The following is a 15,545-nucleotide window of genomic DNA, read 5'->3' on the forward strand; positions in this document are numbered from 1 at the left end:
CAGCCATGTCCCACCCCAGCCGTGTCCCAGCCCAGCCGTGTCCCCTGCCAGCACCGATCCCCCCTCCTCTCGGTGAATTCCCTCCCCAGCCAGCCCCAAAGGCACCCTCACAGCTGGATGTGGGCCCTGCTCCATTTTCCAGGGAACAAAGTGGCCTTTGGGGCCTGTGCTGGGGGTACAGCACAGAGTCAGGGATCCCTGCCTGTCCCTGCTGTCCCTGGCCCATCCCTGCTGTCCCTGCTGTCACTGGCCTGTCCCTGCTGTCCCTGGCCCGTCCCTGCTGTCACTGGCCTGTCCCTGCTGTCCCTGGCCCATCCCTGCTGTCCCTGCTGCGCCTGGCTGGTCCCTGCTGTCCCTGGCCCATCCCTGCTGTCCCTGGCCTGTCCCATGCCCATCCCTGCTGTCCCTGGCCCATCCCTGCTGTCCTTGGCCTGTCCCATGCCTGTCCCTGCTGTCTCTGCTGTCCTTGGCCTGTCCCATGCCTGTCCCTGCTGTCTCTGCTGTCCCTGCTGTCCTTGGCCTGTCCCATGCCTGTCCCTGCTGTCTCTGGCCTGTCCCATGCCTGTCCCTGCTGTCCCTGCTGTCCCATGCCTGTCCCTGTTGTCCCATGCCTGTCCCTGCTGTCCCTGCTGTCCCTGGCCGGTCCCTGCTGTCCCTGCACATCCCTCCCTCCTCGCACAGGGGTGCTGTTGGATTTTTGGCCATTCCTCCTCACCCAACAAGGATCACAAGCCCCAGGCTATCCCTCCCCCTAGCAAAAGTCTGTGAGAGCCTGGAGAAAGGAAAAGGTTCCCCCAAACCCAGAGAGCACAAACAACTGCTGAGCTGTTCCCTGTGCAGGACTGGTGGAATATGAAATGCAAGGAACTCTCAGAACTTTGGGCCTGTAATCCAAAATTTAGGATTAAACACAGGATTTGATCTGAGACCTTGGAAAAGGCTTCCAAACTTAGGTGCTAGAAGTGAGAATGTGGATTTATGGTTTAAAGCAGAGACACGTTAAGCTAAGTAGAGAAAAGTTTAGAGTTTCAGAGTTTAAGATATAGAAAAAATAAAAGTAGTTACAGAGGTAAAGAAGGAGTTTAGCATGTAGCACTGTAGGTTTGTGTGTCATAACATGATGGCTAAGAAAGCTTACGCTGTAGCATGGGTGCATAAGATGAAATATTTAAGGATTGGGTCAAAAACATAAATATCCTTGTTGGCAGTGTTTTATTGGTCAATAACTCCTTAAAAAGTCTTGCAACTAAGGGTCTTGTGATCTTGTGAACCATGCAGTGAGCTCAACTCACCCTTCCTGCCTATGTAGAAGATAAGAAAATAAACCTCATTATCAAAACCAGCTCAGAGGTCCTGTCTCAATTTCCTTCCAAAATTGCCCACAAGTAAACTATCACATAGGACCTGCCTCCCCAAACCTGCAGGGACATCCCAGCAGTGAGAAATGAGAGCTCTGGGCAGTATCTCCCCATTGGAATTCTGCTGCTTCTGCTCAGCAGCTTTGTTTATCCCCAAATGCCCAGGCTGCTCCTGATGGCATGCACAGGCACATGGCTGAGGGGATGATCCAGCCCTGTCCCCTCACACCAGACAAAGCCCCAGATATCCTGCCTGAAATTCCCTCCGTGTGCACACAGCAAAGGGAAAAGGGGGGAAATCAATCAGGCAGCACTTTGGCTCTCAGCTGGTCAGGTACGAAGTGTACTTGATCATTTGGCTTTTCCAAATCACCTCATCAGTGCTGTGGGCACAGATTTTCCCCTGCCCCCGATGCAGATGCAGCCCTGTTGTTTAACAATGCCACTTGTCCTGACCTCCCAAAGCATTTCAGCCACCCCAGAGAGGTTCATTCCATCCAAAACCTCTCATCCAGGGCTGTTATTCCCTCTGGGCCCCAGGGCCTAGAGCTCCTCTACATTCTATCCCCAAGGAAGTGTTTAACCCTGGAGCCTGGAGGTCTTTGCCCTTAGAAATGAGCTTGGCAAAGACATCCCAGCATGGGGAGGGCTGGAGGGCAGCTGCTGGGATGGGGAGGGGAAGGCACTTTTGGGATGCCCACATGGTTCCTCTCTCCTGTGGGACTGATTGAAGGAGCTTTGGGGTGAGGTTTCATGGTGGCACTGCCCAGCCCGGTCCCTTTTGTCCCATCCTTGCCTCCCAGCCCTGGGCACGGCCACAGCCTTGTGGGCACCATTCCCTTCTTAAAATCCTTCCTTGGGAATGGCTGCAGGGCTGAAGGGCTCTGTCAGGAACCTGGGCTCAGCCCCTGCCACTCACTGCAGAAAATGTGGAAATTGCACATCAGGGGAAATGGGGAACACGGCCAAGCCCTGGTTCCCACAAAGGCTTGGCTTCCCATCAGGAGTCCCACTGGAGATGCTGCAGAGGCAGAAATGCTCAGGGAGGAGGTGACTGATGGCCCTGCAGAGGGATTGGGGAAAGCCAGGGAGCAATGGGCAAAGAGAACCTGTTCCCTGAATGACACTTCCATGATTTTTTCCTTGCTTTTTCTTTGGGAAAAAGCTGCAGAGACATTGTACTCCAACCCCAGATTAAAAGCAACCAGAGCTCTTCAAGGGCTCAGAAATCCAGGGAAGTGCTGAGTAAAGAGGTGCTAAAGCCCATAACTGCTGTTCTTCAGGCCATGGAGCACTGGTGGAACTCAGTCAGAGCTTTGCTGCCTGAAGGAGCCCCCGGGGCTATCCCTGCTCACCCAGGGCTCCCACCTGGAGCCTCTGCTCCCTTTTCCCTGTCCCACCACAGCCAGGGAGGCACCAGGGCCATGTCCCTGTGGAAGCTGATCCCAGGAACCTCTGCCCTAAATCCAGGCACAATCCAATCCAGTCTCCCAGCCTCATTCCAGGCATTTGCAGGGGTGGGAGTGTCACTAAAAGCCATGGGTTAAACTGTGAGCAGAATTCTCAGGAAGGCTCCAGACTTCTCTGCTCCCCATCCAACAGCTCAGCTCACAAACCTGACTTTCCCACCAGGATTTTTGCTTCTTGAGCAGCTCCTGAGGGACTGGGATTCTGGAAGGCACCAATGGCTCCATGGGATGGGATGGGGCTCCCTCCTCTCCCTCCCAGCCTGGGATGAGGCTCACAAGGAGCAATGGAGGCATTAAAAATCCCTGGCACCCAGTCCTACCCCTCCTGGTGCCATTTACTCCCCCCAGGTGCATCACAAACCATGGGGGCTTCACCAGCACCAAACTCCTGCTTTGACAACCAAATCCTGAAATCCAGAGCAGGATTTTCAGGGTTATTCTTGTCCCATGCCAGGAGGCCAGGAACAAGTTTTTAAAAGCTTTTAAAATACTCTTCCAAAGCTCCACCCAATTCAGTCTGGACAGGGCTGGAGGGTTGTAAAAGAAGGCAGAAAATCTCATTTCCAGGTTTGGCTCTTTTGCTTCATTAAACTTGAGAACAGCCAAAGTTTCTCAGCAGGCCAGGGTTGTGGAATGGTCAGTGAAAGGAGCTGGAATCCCACAGGAAGCCACACATTTGAACCATTGGCAGCAAACGTGCAGCTCTGTGTTTTGGAGAATTTTTGATCCTGCCATAACAGCCTGGACTGCTTTTCCTGGAAGCTCCAGCTCTGTTTAAAGTCTCACTGCAGAGCAGGAAAAAAGCAGCTCCCAGTGCTGGATCTGTGTCCTTCCAGTGCCTGGGACCAGCAGGACCAAACCACCCCAAGGCAGCACCTGGGGCAAAACTTTCTCTGGCACAATACAGAGTGCTCATCCCTAAATTCAGCAGAAATCCCAGTGGGACCTGACCTGCCCCTCTGTGTGGAACAACTCCTGCCACAGCCAAGGGACACTGGACAGGGACACACTTCTGAGAGCAGCCAGGCGGCTTCAAGGTTCCCAACTCAAAAGATTCCTGGAGAAAAATGCTTTTCTCTTCCAGAAGTGAATCCCAGACTCCCAAAGGTGCAGCATGAGTCTCGGGGTGCTGCTGTGTCCAGCTGCCTCCATCCACAGGAACACAGGCCTTGGCTGGACACAATTCCCTCCCCCAACATGGGATGTTCTTCCACAGCCCCTGGCATGATGGACCTCAACACCCTTTCCACAGTCATTCCCACTCAGTCAAACATCCTGTGCTCCTCAACAAATCCACTCTGGAAGCTGCTGAGGGCTGCCTGAAGCTGCAATTCAAGCAATGCTGACTTACCTGCCAGAATATGCTGTCTATTGTGTTCCCCAGGAAGCCGTCCCTGCCCTCCGACGACACCAGCTTAGGTCCCAGAATGGTCATAAATTCATCAAAATCCACCTGGCCATCCCCTGGAATGAGAGGAAAAGATCAGAGACTCAGAAATCAGAGAGAAGGTTGGGTTGGAAAGGACTTTTAGTGGCCATATAGTGCAACACCCTGATGTGAACAGGGACACCTTCCACTATCCCAGGCTGCTCCAAGGCCCTCCAGCCTGGCCTTGGACACTGCCAGGGATCCAGGGACAGCCACAGCTACTCTGGAAATCTGTGCCAGGGCCTCACCACCCTCATTATTATAAATTAATTACCCCTTCAAGCCCAACAAGCACCACTGGACCTGCTGCACATCAGGATCCCCCACACCCTGGGAAACCTCCACAGCAGCTTCCTGGTGCCCACGGACCCAAATCCTTTGCTGTGCCAGGGAATGGCCCCCGTTGTGTCCCAGATGGCCCCAAGGACAGAATCAGGCCATGGACTGAGGGGAACAGGTCATTCCCCAGTCCCAGAGAGTCCTGAGACAGCTCCCAAAAAGCCATTTTGGCAGGGGGACAGGAGGAGCCAGCAGCACAGCCAGGGCTCTGCCTCTCAGGTTCTGCACAAGCTTCACAGGGCCAGCTCCAGGCTCCAGAGGGAGGGAGGGCAGGCAGAGCAGGGGCCAGGCCATTGCAGATCCAGCAGGCAGAGCAGGGGCCAGGCCATTGCAGATCCAGCAGGTTTTTCAGCCCAGCTTCCCAGCAGCATCCGTGTGTGCCTGGCATGCAGAGCAGGCAGAGCAGGCACAGCCTCAGTGCCACCAGCAGGGACAGGTGACAGGTCCTGCCACTAATGAGCCGAGCTGGTGCAGTGCTGAGTGTGGCTCCTGCTCTGAACAAGGCACGGGGCTGTTTGGAGGGAGTTTTGTACCAAATGTCACTTTTACCTCCACAAAAAAAGGGATATTCATGCCTGCTGAAAGATCTTTAAAATCCCTGTCTGTCTGAGCAGTTCAATGCCCAGATCTCCTGAGAATGCTTAACCTAATCTTGTGGAAAATCTCCTTCATTGATCAGGCCACGGACATCTCCTCCTCCATGTTAATGAACTGATGGGCTGGGTAAATCAGCCCTGCTCCCTGCACCAGCAGGATTTGGGGCTGTGTTTTACTCCCATTCAGCGGGAAATGGCCGCATCCAGCCCTCCCTGGAGCTGCCCTGTTCAGTCACCAGGTGTGAGAAGTGTCTCAGACCCTGAGGCTCCAGCAGATCAATGCCAGGGCGGTGACTGGAACACGGGCAGTGCCCACAGCAGCGCCATGTGCCAGCACCGTGTGCCAGCCGTGCCACCGCTGCTACCTGCGCTTCTTATCACACCTGTGCATCTGTGCTTATCAATCACATCTGTGCTTCTTATCACACCTGTGCATCTGTGCTTATCAATCACATCTGCGCTTCTTATCACACCTGTGCATCTGTGCTTATCAATCACATCTGCGCTTCTTATCACTCCTGTGCGTCTGTGCTTATCAATCACATCTGTGCTTCTTATCACACCTGTGCATCTGTGCTTATCAATCACATCTGCGCTTCTTATCACACCTGTGCGTCTGTGCTTCTTATCAATCACATCTGTGCTTCTTATCACACCTGTGCGTCTGTGCTTCTTATCAATCACATCTGCGCTTCTTATCACACCTGTGCATCTGTGCTTCTTATCAATCACATCTGCGCTTCTTATCACACCAGTCCATCTGTGCTTATCAATCACATCTGTGCTTCTTATCAATCACATCTGCGCTTCTAATCAATCACATCTGTGCTTCTTATCAATCATATCTGCACTTCTTATCACACCTGTCCATCTGTGCTTCTTATCAATCACATCTGTGCTTCTTATCACACCTGTGCATCTGTGCTTATCAATCACATCTGCGCTTCTTATCACACCTGTCCATCTGTGCTTCTTATCAATCACATCTGTGCTTCTAATCAACCACATCTGTGCTTCTTATCAATCATATCTGCACTTCTTATCACACCTGTGCATCTGTGCTTCTTATCAATCACATCTGTGCTTCTTATCACACCAGTCCATCTGTGCTTATCAATCACATCTGTGCTTCTTATCAATCACATCTGCGCTTCTTATCACATCTGTGCATCTGTGTGCTTATCAATCACATCTGTGCTTCTAATCAATCACATCTGTGCTTCTTATCAATCACATCTGTGCTTCTTATCACACCTGTCCATCTGTGCTTCTTATCAATCACATCTGTGCTTCTGATCAATCACATCTGCACTTCTGATCACACCTGTGCATCTGTGCTTCTGATCAATCACATCTGTGCCTTGTATCACAGCCCGTGTGCCGATCCGAGAAGCCGCGCGGCTGATCGCCATCTCCCGTGCCCTTATCTTGGCACAAACGCTGTGGGAAAACCGGCACAGCCCGAGCCCGAATCCGGCACAGCCCGGGCACAGATCCGGCACAGCCCGGGCCCGAAACCGGCACAGCCCGGGTACGAATCCGGCACAGCCCGGGCCCGAAACCGGCACAGCCCGGGTACGAATTCGGCACAGCCCGGGCACCGATCCGGCACAGCCCGGGCCCGAATTCGGCACAGCCCGGGCACCGATCCGGCACAGCCCGGGTACGAATCCGGCACAGCCCGGGCACGAAACCGGCACAGCCCGGGCACTCCCTGGGCTGAATTGGGATCTCCGGGCTCCAGGAGATCTGGGATTTCTGGGAGGGAATATCCTGGGGTGAGGCTCTGAAAGGGATCCTGTGAAATGCGGGGGATCCGTTCATGGTCCCGCTGCTAAAGCCGCTCCCAGCTCCGGGGTTCTGCAGGACCGAGCTCATTTCTGGGCCAGCATATTGAGGTAAGGGGTGGGCAGCCCGTCCCCCGGAGCCATTCTGTAAAACATTTATGAGCAGGGGGAAACGCGCTCCCCCCGGCGCCCCTCGGGGGCCATCCCGCGGCTGGATGGTCCCGGCACGTTCCCTTCCCGGCCGGATCGCTCGGGAAGGGAACGCAAGGTGACAGCGGCTCCGGGTGATTTACACCGATGGCACCGACAGCAGCGAATCCATGCGCTGGGATGCAAATCGGGATGCTTTGGGATGCTAATTTCTTTAAATTAGCCAGATTAGCAAGAAAACAATTTGCATTTTAAAGAGGTGCTGGTACCTGCCCCCGCATTCATTTGGCCTGTGCCCGTGTGACCCCGAGCACGGAGTTACTCGGTTCAGGCTCTCTCCAGTGTCACTCCACCCTCAGAGGACACGCAGGACTCGGTCCCACACGTGATTCCAGAGAAAAGGACTACTGGGCTCTGACTTTGTACAAGACTTCGGGCAGCCCCTCGCTCGTGACTTCCCTGTGCCTCTGCCAGGGATCATCACTAACTTCACAGGCTTTAATCGTCAGCTTAATGAGAGCATTTTCCACAACCTCCAAAGAAAGATGCCATTGAAAAATGCATTATCCCCTTATTGACTGCTTTTTCAATTAAAACTCTTAACTAGCAAGGCAGCTAGACCACACTTTTGCCTGGTAGAAATATCCCTTTAACATTCATGTGAAGCTGCAGAAAACAAACCTTCCCTGCCATCAGCACCTCAGGAGACTGCAGCATCATTTCATCAACAGAGAGAAATGACGGGTTTGTCTGAAAATTCCTTTTGACAGCCACGAGAGAAATGTTATAAAAACCAACACTAAAACCTGCACGGGGCTGCTCTGCACAGCCCAGGCACCACCACAGCCCGGTTTTCACGTCTCATCTTGGGAGCAGAGTGTGGAATTGGGGTTTGGCACAGGCAGGAGCTGCCCAGCTCACCCTCCTGCTCCTCCCCACGGCCTCGCACCAGCGCTGGGAGCTGCTGGGGGATCGAGCCCTGGAATCAAATCCAGCCCTCCCATCCCCGGGCTGCAGATGTGCTGCTCTCCCCAGGGTCCTTGGGATTCTGAGCCATGTGTGGATTATCCACAAATTAACTCAGAGTTGCTTTAAGGATGGGGAGAAAAGAGAAAAAGGCTGGGCGGGAGCTGGTGCACTGCCCGTTTTCCCTCACCTTCCTCGCTTCTCTCCAGGAGCCATCCCACAATCCCTGACCCCAGCAGGGCTCACAGGACCCCAGTCCCCCTGTGAGATGGGTGCTGGTCACATCCTCCCCTCCTCTGCCTCCAGGCTCCCACCGAGGCCTGAGCACAGCTCATCCTGCAGGATGAGAACCCCTGGGAGGGCTGGAGGGGCACAGCAGGACAGCTGCAGCCAGGGGGAGCAGGATGTGCTCCCTGGCCCGGGACAGCCCCAGGACAGCTCCCTCCTGTCCCTGCTCCCAGGCACAAACACAGATTTATAAACCCCGCTCAGGCTGAGCTCCCTGACTGAGGAAGGGAAATGGTTCCGTGGGGACTGGCCAGCAATGGGTTAATGGCTGCACCTGAGGGTTTCAGAGCTCTGTTCCAGCTTAATGATTCCATGATTCCAAGGCACTCACACATTTCCAGAGCTTATTTACAAACTGGGAGGGCAGGGAAACCTAGGGGCACAGTGAGGTGGGATCTGCTGGGACATGGAAACCGTCGGGATGGGGGTGAGAGGTCTATTGGGACATGGAAACCCTGGGAATGGGGGTGAGGGATCTATTGGGACAGAGAAACCCTGGGAATGGGGATGAGGGGTCTATTGGGACAGAGAAACGCTGGGAATGGGGGTGAGGCATTTATTGGGACAGAGAAACTCTGGGAACAGGGGTGAGGAGTCTATTGGGACAGGGAAACCCTGGGCATGGGGGTGAGGGGTCTATTGGGACAGGGAAACCCTGGGAATGGGGGTGAGGGGTCTATTGGGACATGGAAACCCTGGGAATGGGGCTGAGGGGTCCACTGGAACAGGGAAACCCTGGGAATGGGGGTGAAGGGTCTATTGGGACAGGGAAACCCTGGGAATGGGGCTGAGGGGTCTATTGGGACATGGAAAGCCTGGGAATGGGGCTGAGGGGTCTATTGGGACAGGGAAACCCTGGGAATGGGGGTGAAGGGTCTATTGGGACAGGGAAACCCTGGGAATGGGGCTGAGGGGTCTATTGGGACATGGAAAGCCTGGGAATGGGGGTGAGGGGCTGCTGGAACAGGGCAGGCTGGCAGGTGGCAAAGGGGGTGAGCACAGAGGGGCTCCAGGCAGGATTCCACCCCATCCCTGAGATCCCTGGGCCAAGGGTTGGGTCACTGCCTGTGTGGGTGATCTTTGCAGAACACCAGAGCTGAGCTTAAGCACTGGTTTAAACCCACCTAAAGCACTCCTTGATTCCCTCCCAGCAGTGCCCTCACATTTTCCTCCCCTGTAAAGCTCTGTTAATCCTGGCATTAATGTCACCGAGTCACCCGGGGGCACCAGCGCTGAGGCTGAGCCTCATGACTCAAACAATGACTCAGAACCTCTCTGGCCACCCCAGCAGAGCCAAATCAGATCAGCTCATCATCCCCAGGCCTTCAGCTGGGTGAGAAGAGCTCCAGGTGCCCACAGACCTTTGCTCCCAGCAGAAACCAGGGAAGTGTGACAATAACAAGGAATGGCAGTGGTGGGAGCCTGGCTCGTTGTCCCATTGTGGGAAGAGGATGCTGAAGGCACCAAGCAACACCTCTGGGTTCTCTGGGAACCTTTCCAGTGCCACAGACCTCGTGTGGCCAGCAGGGACTTGCCAAAGCTCCCCCTCACTGCTCATCCATGGGGTGCAGATAGAGCCTGGGGATAATTCCAGCATGAGGAGCCCCAGCACCAACATTTGCCATGTGTGAGCTCAGTCTGGCCACTCCCAGAGCTCCACAGAGCTCCAGCAGGGAATCCTGGGCTCCCATGGCACATCCAACACTTGTGCCAAGTGTGGGGATGGCAGGGCTGGTGCTGGATCATCTCTAAAGTCCCTTCCACCCCAAACCACTGCAGCATGGAGCTGGGAATCCAGGGGTTTTTCCACACCTTGCAGCCCAGGGAGATTTGCTTTGGACCTGAGTGACTCAAGCAAGAGGTGGCTGCACCTCTGCAAAATGTTCATTGGGCCTCCAGAATAAACCTGTGGGACCACAAAATCATGGAATCATTGAGGTTGGAACTGACCTCCAGGATCACCAAGTCCAACCTTCCCCCAGCACTGCCAAGGCCACCACTGACCCCTGTCCCCAAGAGCCACATCCACACAGTTTTTGAACACTTACAGGGATGCCTGATCACCCTTCCGGAGAAGAAATGTTCCCAAAATCCCCCCTGAGGCTCCCCTGGCCCAGCCTGAGGCCGTTCCCTCTCCTCCTGTCCCTGTTCCCTGGAGCACAGCCCGACCCCCCCGGCTGTCCCCTCCTGTCAGGAGCTGTGCAGAGGAGAGGGGACACAGGAAAAAGAAAACCATTAATGACTGAACACCTGGAGGGGACTGGAAAAGCACCACTGCCCTCCAGGGAGCAGACTGTGGGTTGAACACCATCTCAGGGGAGATGAAAGAGCCTCCAGCCCTTTGGAAAGGGGATTTACTCCCTAAGTAAATCCCCTTTCTTAGGGATCTCACTTCCCTTCAACACCAATTCTCCTCCAGATTCTGATCCCATGTCCCCAGCACCAAGAGGTTCCAGGTGGCACCAGCTGCTCCTGCTGGTTCTGCACTGGTTTGTGAGAGTTGAGCACAGAGAATTCCCACCCTCTCCCTAAGCTGTGAGCTCAAACAAAGGATTTCATCTTCCCTCAGCCCTTCACTACGGGGAGCAGGGGAAGCTGGATCTGCTGGGATGGGCAGCAGGAACCAGAGCCAGAGCTGTGCAGTCCCCTTGTCCAGGCACCACCAGCCCCAAACAGCCCCAGCTGCACCCAAACCACCCCCTGAGCCCATCCCACCTCCCCTGGTCCTGATCCCACAGGATCCAACCTCAGAAATCTGCCCAGGCTGGAAATGCCAGGCAGGGAGAGCAGGGCTCCAAATCCCCTCATCCCACGGAGCAGCAGCAGCTCCTGGGAACTCCTGCCCGAGCTTTGAGGGAACAAGGGAATGCTCAGAGGAGCAGGGGTGGCCCCATCCCACCCCATTCCATAGCACAGCCCCACCCTCAGCCCTCAGGAGAGACCCCTGTCTCTGCAAACCTCTCCTGTCCCAGCCGCTGCCTTGGAGGGTGGAATTAAATCTGGAGAAAGGCAGAGATGGAGAAGGGAAGTGGAGGGGGAAAAGATGGCTGGAAATGAGAGGGGGGGGGGAAAGAAATGAGAGGGAGGAAAAGGAAAATGAGAGGGGGGAAACATTCCTGGAAATGAGAGGGGGAAAAAGAGAAATGAGAGGGGAGAAAGATGCCTGGAAATGAGAGGGGGAAAGGGAAATGAGAGGGGGAAACATTCCTGGAAATGAGAGGGGAAAAAGGGAAATGAGGGGGGGGGAAGGGAAATGAGAGGAGGAGAAAGGAAATGAGAGGGGGAAAACATTCCTGGATTTCATCATCTCCACCCCCCGGGCGGAACGGACTTAGCCCGGGTTTTCAGAGCCCTGTATATCGAATTGGTTGGATAATGCTCACTGATTGCTCCCTAAATGAGCCTTTCCCTGGCCATTCTCAGGATAATCAGGTCCCTGGAAGTTCCCTGCGTGGCCCCGGGCCGGGGTGAGGATGAGGATGAGGATGTGCGCTGGGAGCTGATGAGCACCGCGCTCCTCCTGCCGAGCCTGACCTCCAGCGAGCAGCGAGGTGAGATATTTAAAGTTAATGAGCTGGGTTTGCAGCTCGGGGCCCGGAGCACACAAGTGCTGTTTATTTTTATTCTCCCTGCGGTGCCCGGCCGGCCCGGGCTGTGTCATTGCCGTGCCCGGCTCAGCCTGGCGGGGCTGGCACGGTCTGGGCGAGGCTGTGCCCTGGGGTGAGGCACAGGATGAGCAGGAACAGCTCCGGCCTCAGGAGATTTCCCAGATAAGGCTTTCGGTTTCAAAGACTGGGAGGTCAGAGCCTCCTCAGCAGCCTGACCCCTCGCCCAGCACGAGGCAAAGAATTTCTCCCTAATTACAGTTCAGTCAGGGAAAGTCTGGTGCAAAACTTTGGCCTTGGGAAAGAGTTTTAATTACAGACAGCTCCAGTGACTTCTGGGAGGAGAGGAACAGCTGCCCCCACTGCCAGGAAGGACGTGGGTCTGTGGGAGTGAATCCAGGAGAGCACGGAGATGCTGCCAGGCCTGGGACACCTCTGGAGAGCTGGGGGTGCTCACCTGGAGAGGAGAAGGCTCCAGGGAGAGCTCAGAGCCCCTGCCAGGGCCTGAAGGGGCTCCAGGAGAGCTGGAGAGGGACTGGGGACAAGGGATGGAGGGACAGGACACAGGGAATGGCTCCCAGTGCCAGAGGGCAGGGCTGGATGGGATATTGGGAATGAGGAATTGTTCCCTGTGAGGGTGGTCAGGCCCTGGCACAGGGTGCCCAGAGCAGCTGGGGCTGCCCCTGCATCCCTGGCAGTGCCCAAGGCCAGGCTGGACATTGGGAGCAGCCTGGGACAGTGGGAGGTGTCCCTGCCATGGAATGAGAGGAGCTCTAAGATCTCTTCCCACTCAAACCATTCTGGGATTCCATCAAAACTTCCATCAAAACTGAGGAAAGGATAAATATCTCCACAGGAGCCTCTCTGTCCATTAAATCCCTTCACTCCTGCAGTTTTCAGAGCAGTTGTGTGGATCTGGTTCCATGACAGCCCCACAGAAAATCTCCATGGATTGTAGGGACCATCCCTGCAGGAGGGGGTTCCATGGGGCTGGGAGGCTCCAGCCCAGCCCAGAAGGGGGAGCAGGGGGGGTTTGTCCATCCCACCGAGCAGAGGAGCTGGAGAGCTCCTCACTCTGGCATCCCTTGGCTTGTCCTGCAGGGGGAGGAACAGCTCCCCAGGCCTGGTTTGTCCCGTTAAAATGAAATCTGTGCCCTCCCCATGTCCCCAGGGACTGAGGGGGACAGGGACCTGCTCCTGCTCCTGCTCCAGCACTCAAACCAGGAGGGAAAGTCCCAGGAAAACAGGGACTGTTTTTAGACACCTGCCAGCTCCACAGCAGCCCCAGGGAGCTGCAGGATGCCCAGGGACCAGCCCTGTCACCAGATGTCCCCAGGGAAGGGCCCTGCAGGGGCTGCTGAGGGGGGTGTGAGTCCCTAGAGCCCCCAGCCCTCTCTGAAATCCCCTCCCTGGGCACCCAAACCCATTTGGCAGGTCTGTGCAGACTCAGGTCTGTCCCCAGCTGTGAGCAGCTGGTCCCTGTGTCCCATGGATCAGGAGCAGTGGGATCACCCCAGCCTGCCCAGGATTCCATCAGCTCTGTCCCTGCCCTGGGAGGGGCAGAGAGCTCTGGGTGCACTTGGGCAGCAGCAGCAGCTCATCACTCTGGGTGCTCCCTGGGGCACACACACCCTGGGGAGCCAAAATGATCCCAGGGCGCTGCATTTCAGCCAGAAATCAAATTCCACAAGGATGGAAACAAAGCACAGGGCATGAGGTGCATCCCAGCCCGAGAATGGGTGGGTTCCAGAAGGGGCACTGCACTTCAGGCCTTCCTTTTGTGCTGGGCTGCACTTCAGCAAAGGCAGGGTGGGATATTACTGGGTATAATTTGATGTAATTCAGTGTAATTTGATGAACCTCTTGCTGCTCCTGAGCTGCAGATTTGACAAGCTGCAGCAGCAGCTGTAATTACTCCTCATTTCTGCAGTGAGAACACAGAATGGGATAAAATGTGATAATCCTCATTGTCCAAATGAGAGCAGACATGGAGAGAGTGGCCCCATAAATCCAGACACATCTCATCAAATCCATCCTGCTGCCCAAAATTCCCAGCTCAGCAACACATTTTAAAGGACAGCCAGGCTGGAATGCGGCTGGATCATTTCTCACACTGAAAAATCACTTTGAGATCAAAGGACAAACCCCAAATCCATCATAAGCCATTGCCCCTGGATCCCTGGAAGTGCCCAAGGCCAGGCTGGATGGGGCTTGGAGCACTCTGGGGTAGTAGATGCTGTCCCTGCCCATAGCAGGGGATGGAGTGAGATGACTTTTAAGATTATTTCCAACCCAAACCTGGGATTCTGGGATTCTCTGACTCCTATGAACTCTGATTTTAACCCAGAAATGGTTCCTGGTCCCCCTCCAGCAGTCTGGGCTCTTTTATATTGAAACACATTTTATATTGAGAAATAATATGAAATATTTTATCTAGCTCTTTTCATGCTGAAACACAAGGAAACATCCACCACAGTAAAAAACCTCAGGAAAACCCAAAGAAGAAAAGCGAGAGACAAAAAAAAGGAGAGAAAATGTTTCCAGCTTGGGAATGTCACCATTGTCCCACACAGGGCAGCTCAAGCTGAGCTTGTGGACAGAAGCCAACATTTCATTGATCAAAGGCTGGACAGGATGATCTTGGAAGTCTTTTCCAACCTTAATGATCCTGTGATCCTGGGATTTGTCCAACCTTAACAATCCTGTGATCCTGGGATTTGTCCATGCCTAAGAACAAGGGATTTGTCTTTTGGCTGCCCCAGGAGAAAGCTGAACAGTTCATTTTGAAGGAGAGATTTGCTCTGTCTCCAGATGTCCCAGCCCATGTCCCTTGACCATTGCCATCCCTGTCCCCAGCTCTGGTGTCCCTTCCCTCCCCAGGAGCAGACCCTCCCATGGACAGCAGGACAACAGCCTGGAGGGACACAGTGACCTTGACACCACACAGCCATGGCACTGTCACTTCTTCCCTTTCCAGAGAGACTCTCTGACATTCTGGGATGCGTCACCTGCAGTGGCAGAACTGGAGAGGTGACATCTTGGGGAGCAATGAAAAACTAGGGGAGAATCTCAGTTTGAAGTTCTGGAAGAGTCCTGGAATCACTGAGGTTGGAAAAGACCTCCAAGGTCATCAGGTCCAACCACGGCCACCAAACCACAGCACCAATGCCACTTCTGCCTGGGTTTGAATACCCAGGACAGCCTCAGGTTGTTCTGGAAACAATCAGGAAAAGTTTAGGTTGGATACTGGGGAAATGTCTCCATGGAAAGGCTGGTCAGGCATAGACACTGCCCAGGGCAGGGTGGAGTCCCCACCCCTGGAGGGGTTTAACAGCCCTGTGCATGTGACACTTGGGGACATGGGCAGTGGTGGCCTGGGCAGTGCTGGGGGAATGGTTGAACTCGATGACCTCAGAGATCTTTTCCAACCTCAATTATTCCATGACTCTTCCAGAATGTGAAGTTGAGATTCCCCCATTTTTCATTGCTCCCAAGGATGTCACCATCCCAGAATGTCCCAGGCAGGTCCCTGCTGAAACCAGCTCAACTTTTGCTTCA

The 15,545-nt window shown here is 54.6% G+C and overlaps 1 protein-coding gene across 5 annotated transcripts in view; it reads right to left on the reverse strand.

The window, feature by feature from the left end:
- The window catches only part of CALN1 (calneuron 1), a 172,294-nt gene that overhangs the window by 53,270 nt on the left and 103,479 nt on the right, over window positions 1-15,545 (reverse strand). For all 5 annotated transcript variants that reach the window (XM_071448254.1, XM_071448255.1, XM_071448258.1 and 2 more), the window contains one exon: window positions 4,179-4,291. In XM_071448254.1, coding sequence (XP_071304355.1) covers window positions 4,179-4,291 — 113 coding nt within the window. The remainder of the gene's footprint in view (window positions 1-4,178; window positions 4,292-15,545) is intronic.

Source organism: Agelaius tricolor, unplaced genomic scaffold (genome assembly GCF_023055355.1).
Source record: "Agelaius tricolor isolate 1412-34295 unplaced genomic scaffold, bAgeTri1.0.p SCAF_25, whole genome shotgun sequence".
NCBI classification, from domain to species: domain Eukaryota; kingdom Metazoa; phylum Chordata; class Aves; order Passeriformes; family Icteridae; genus Agelaius; species Agelaius tricolor.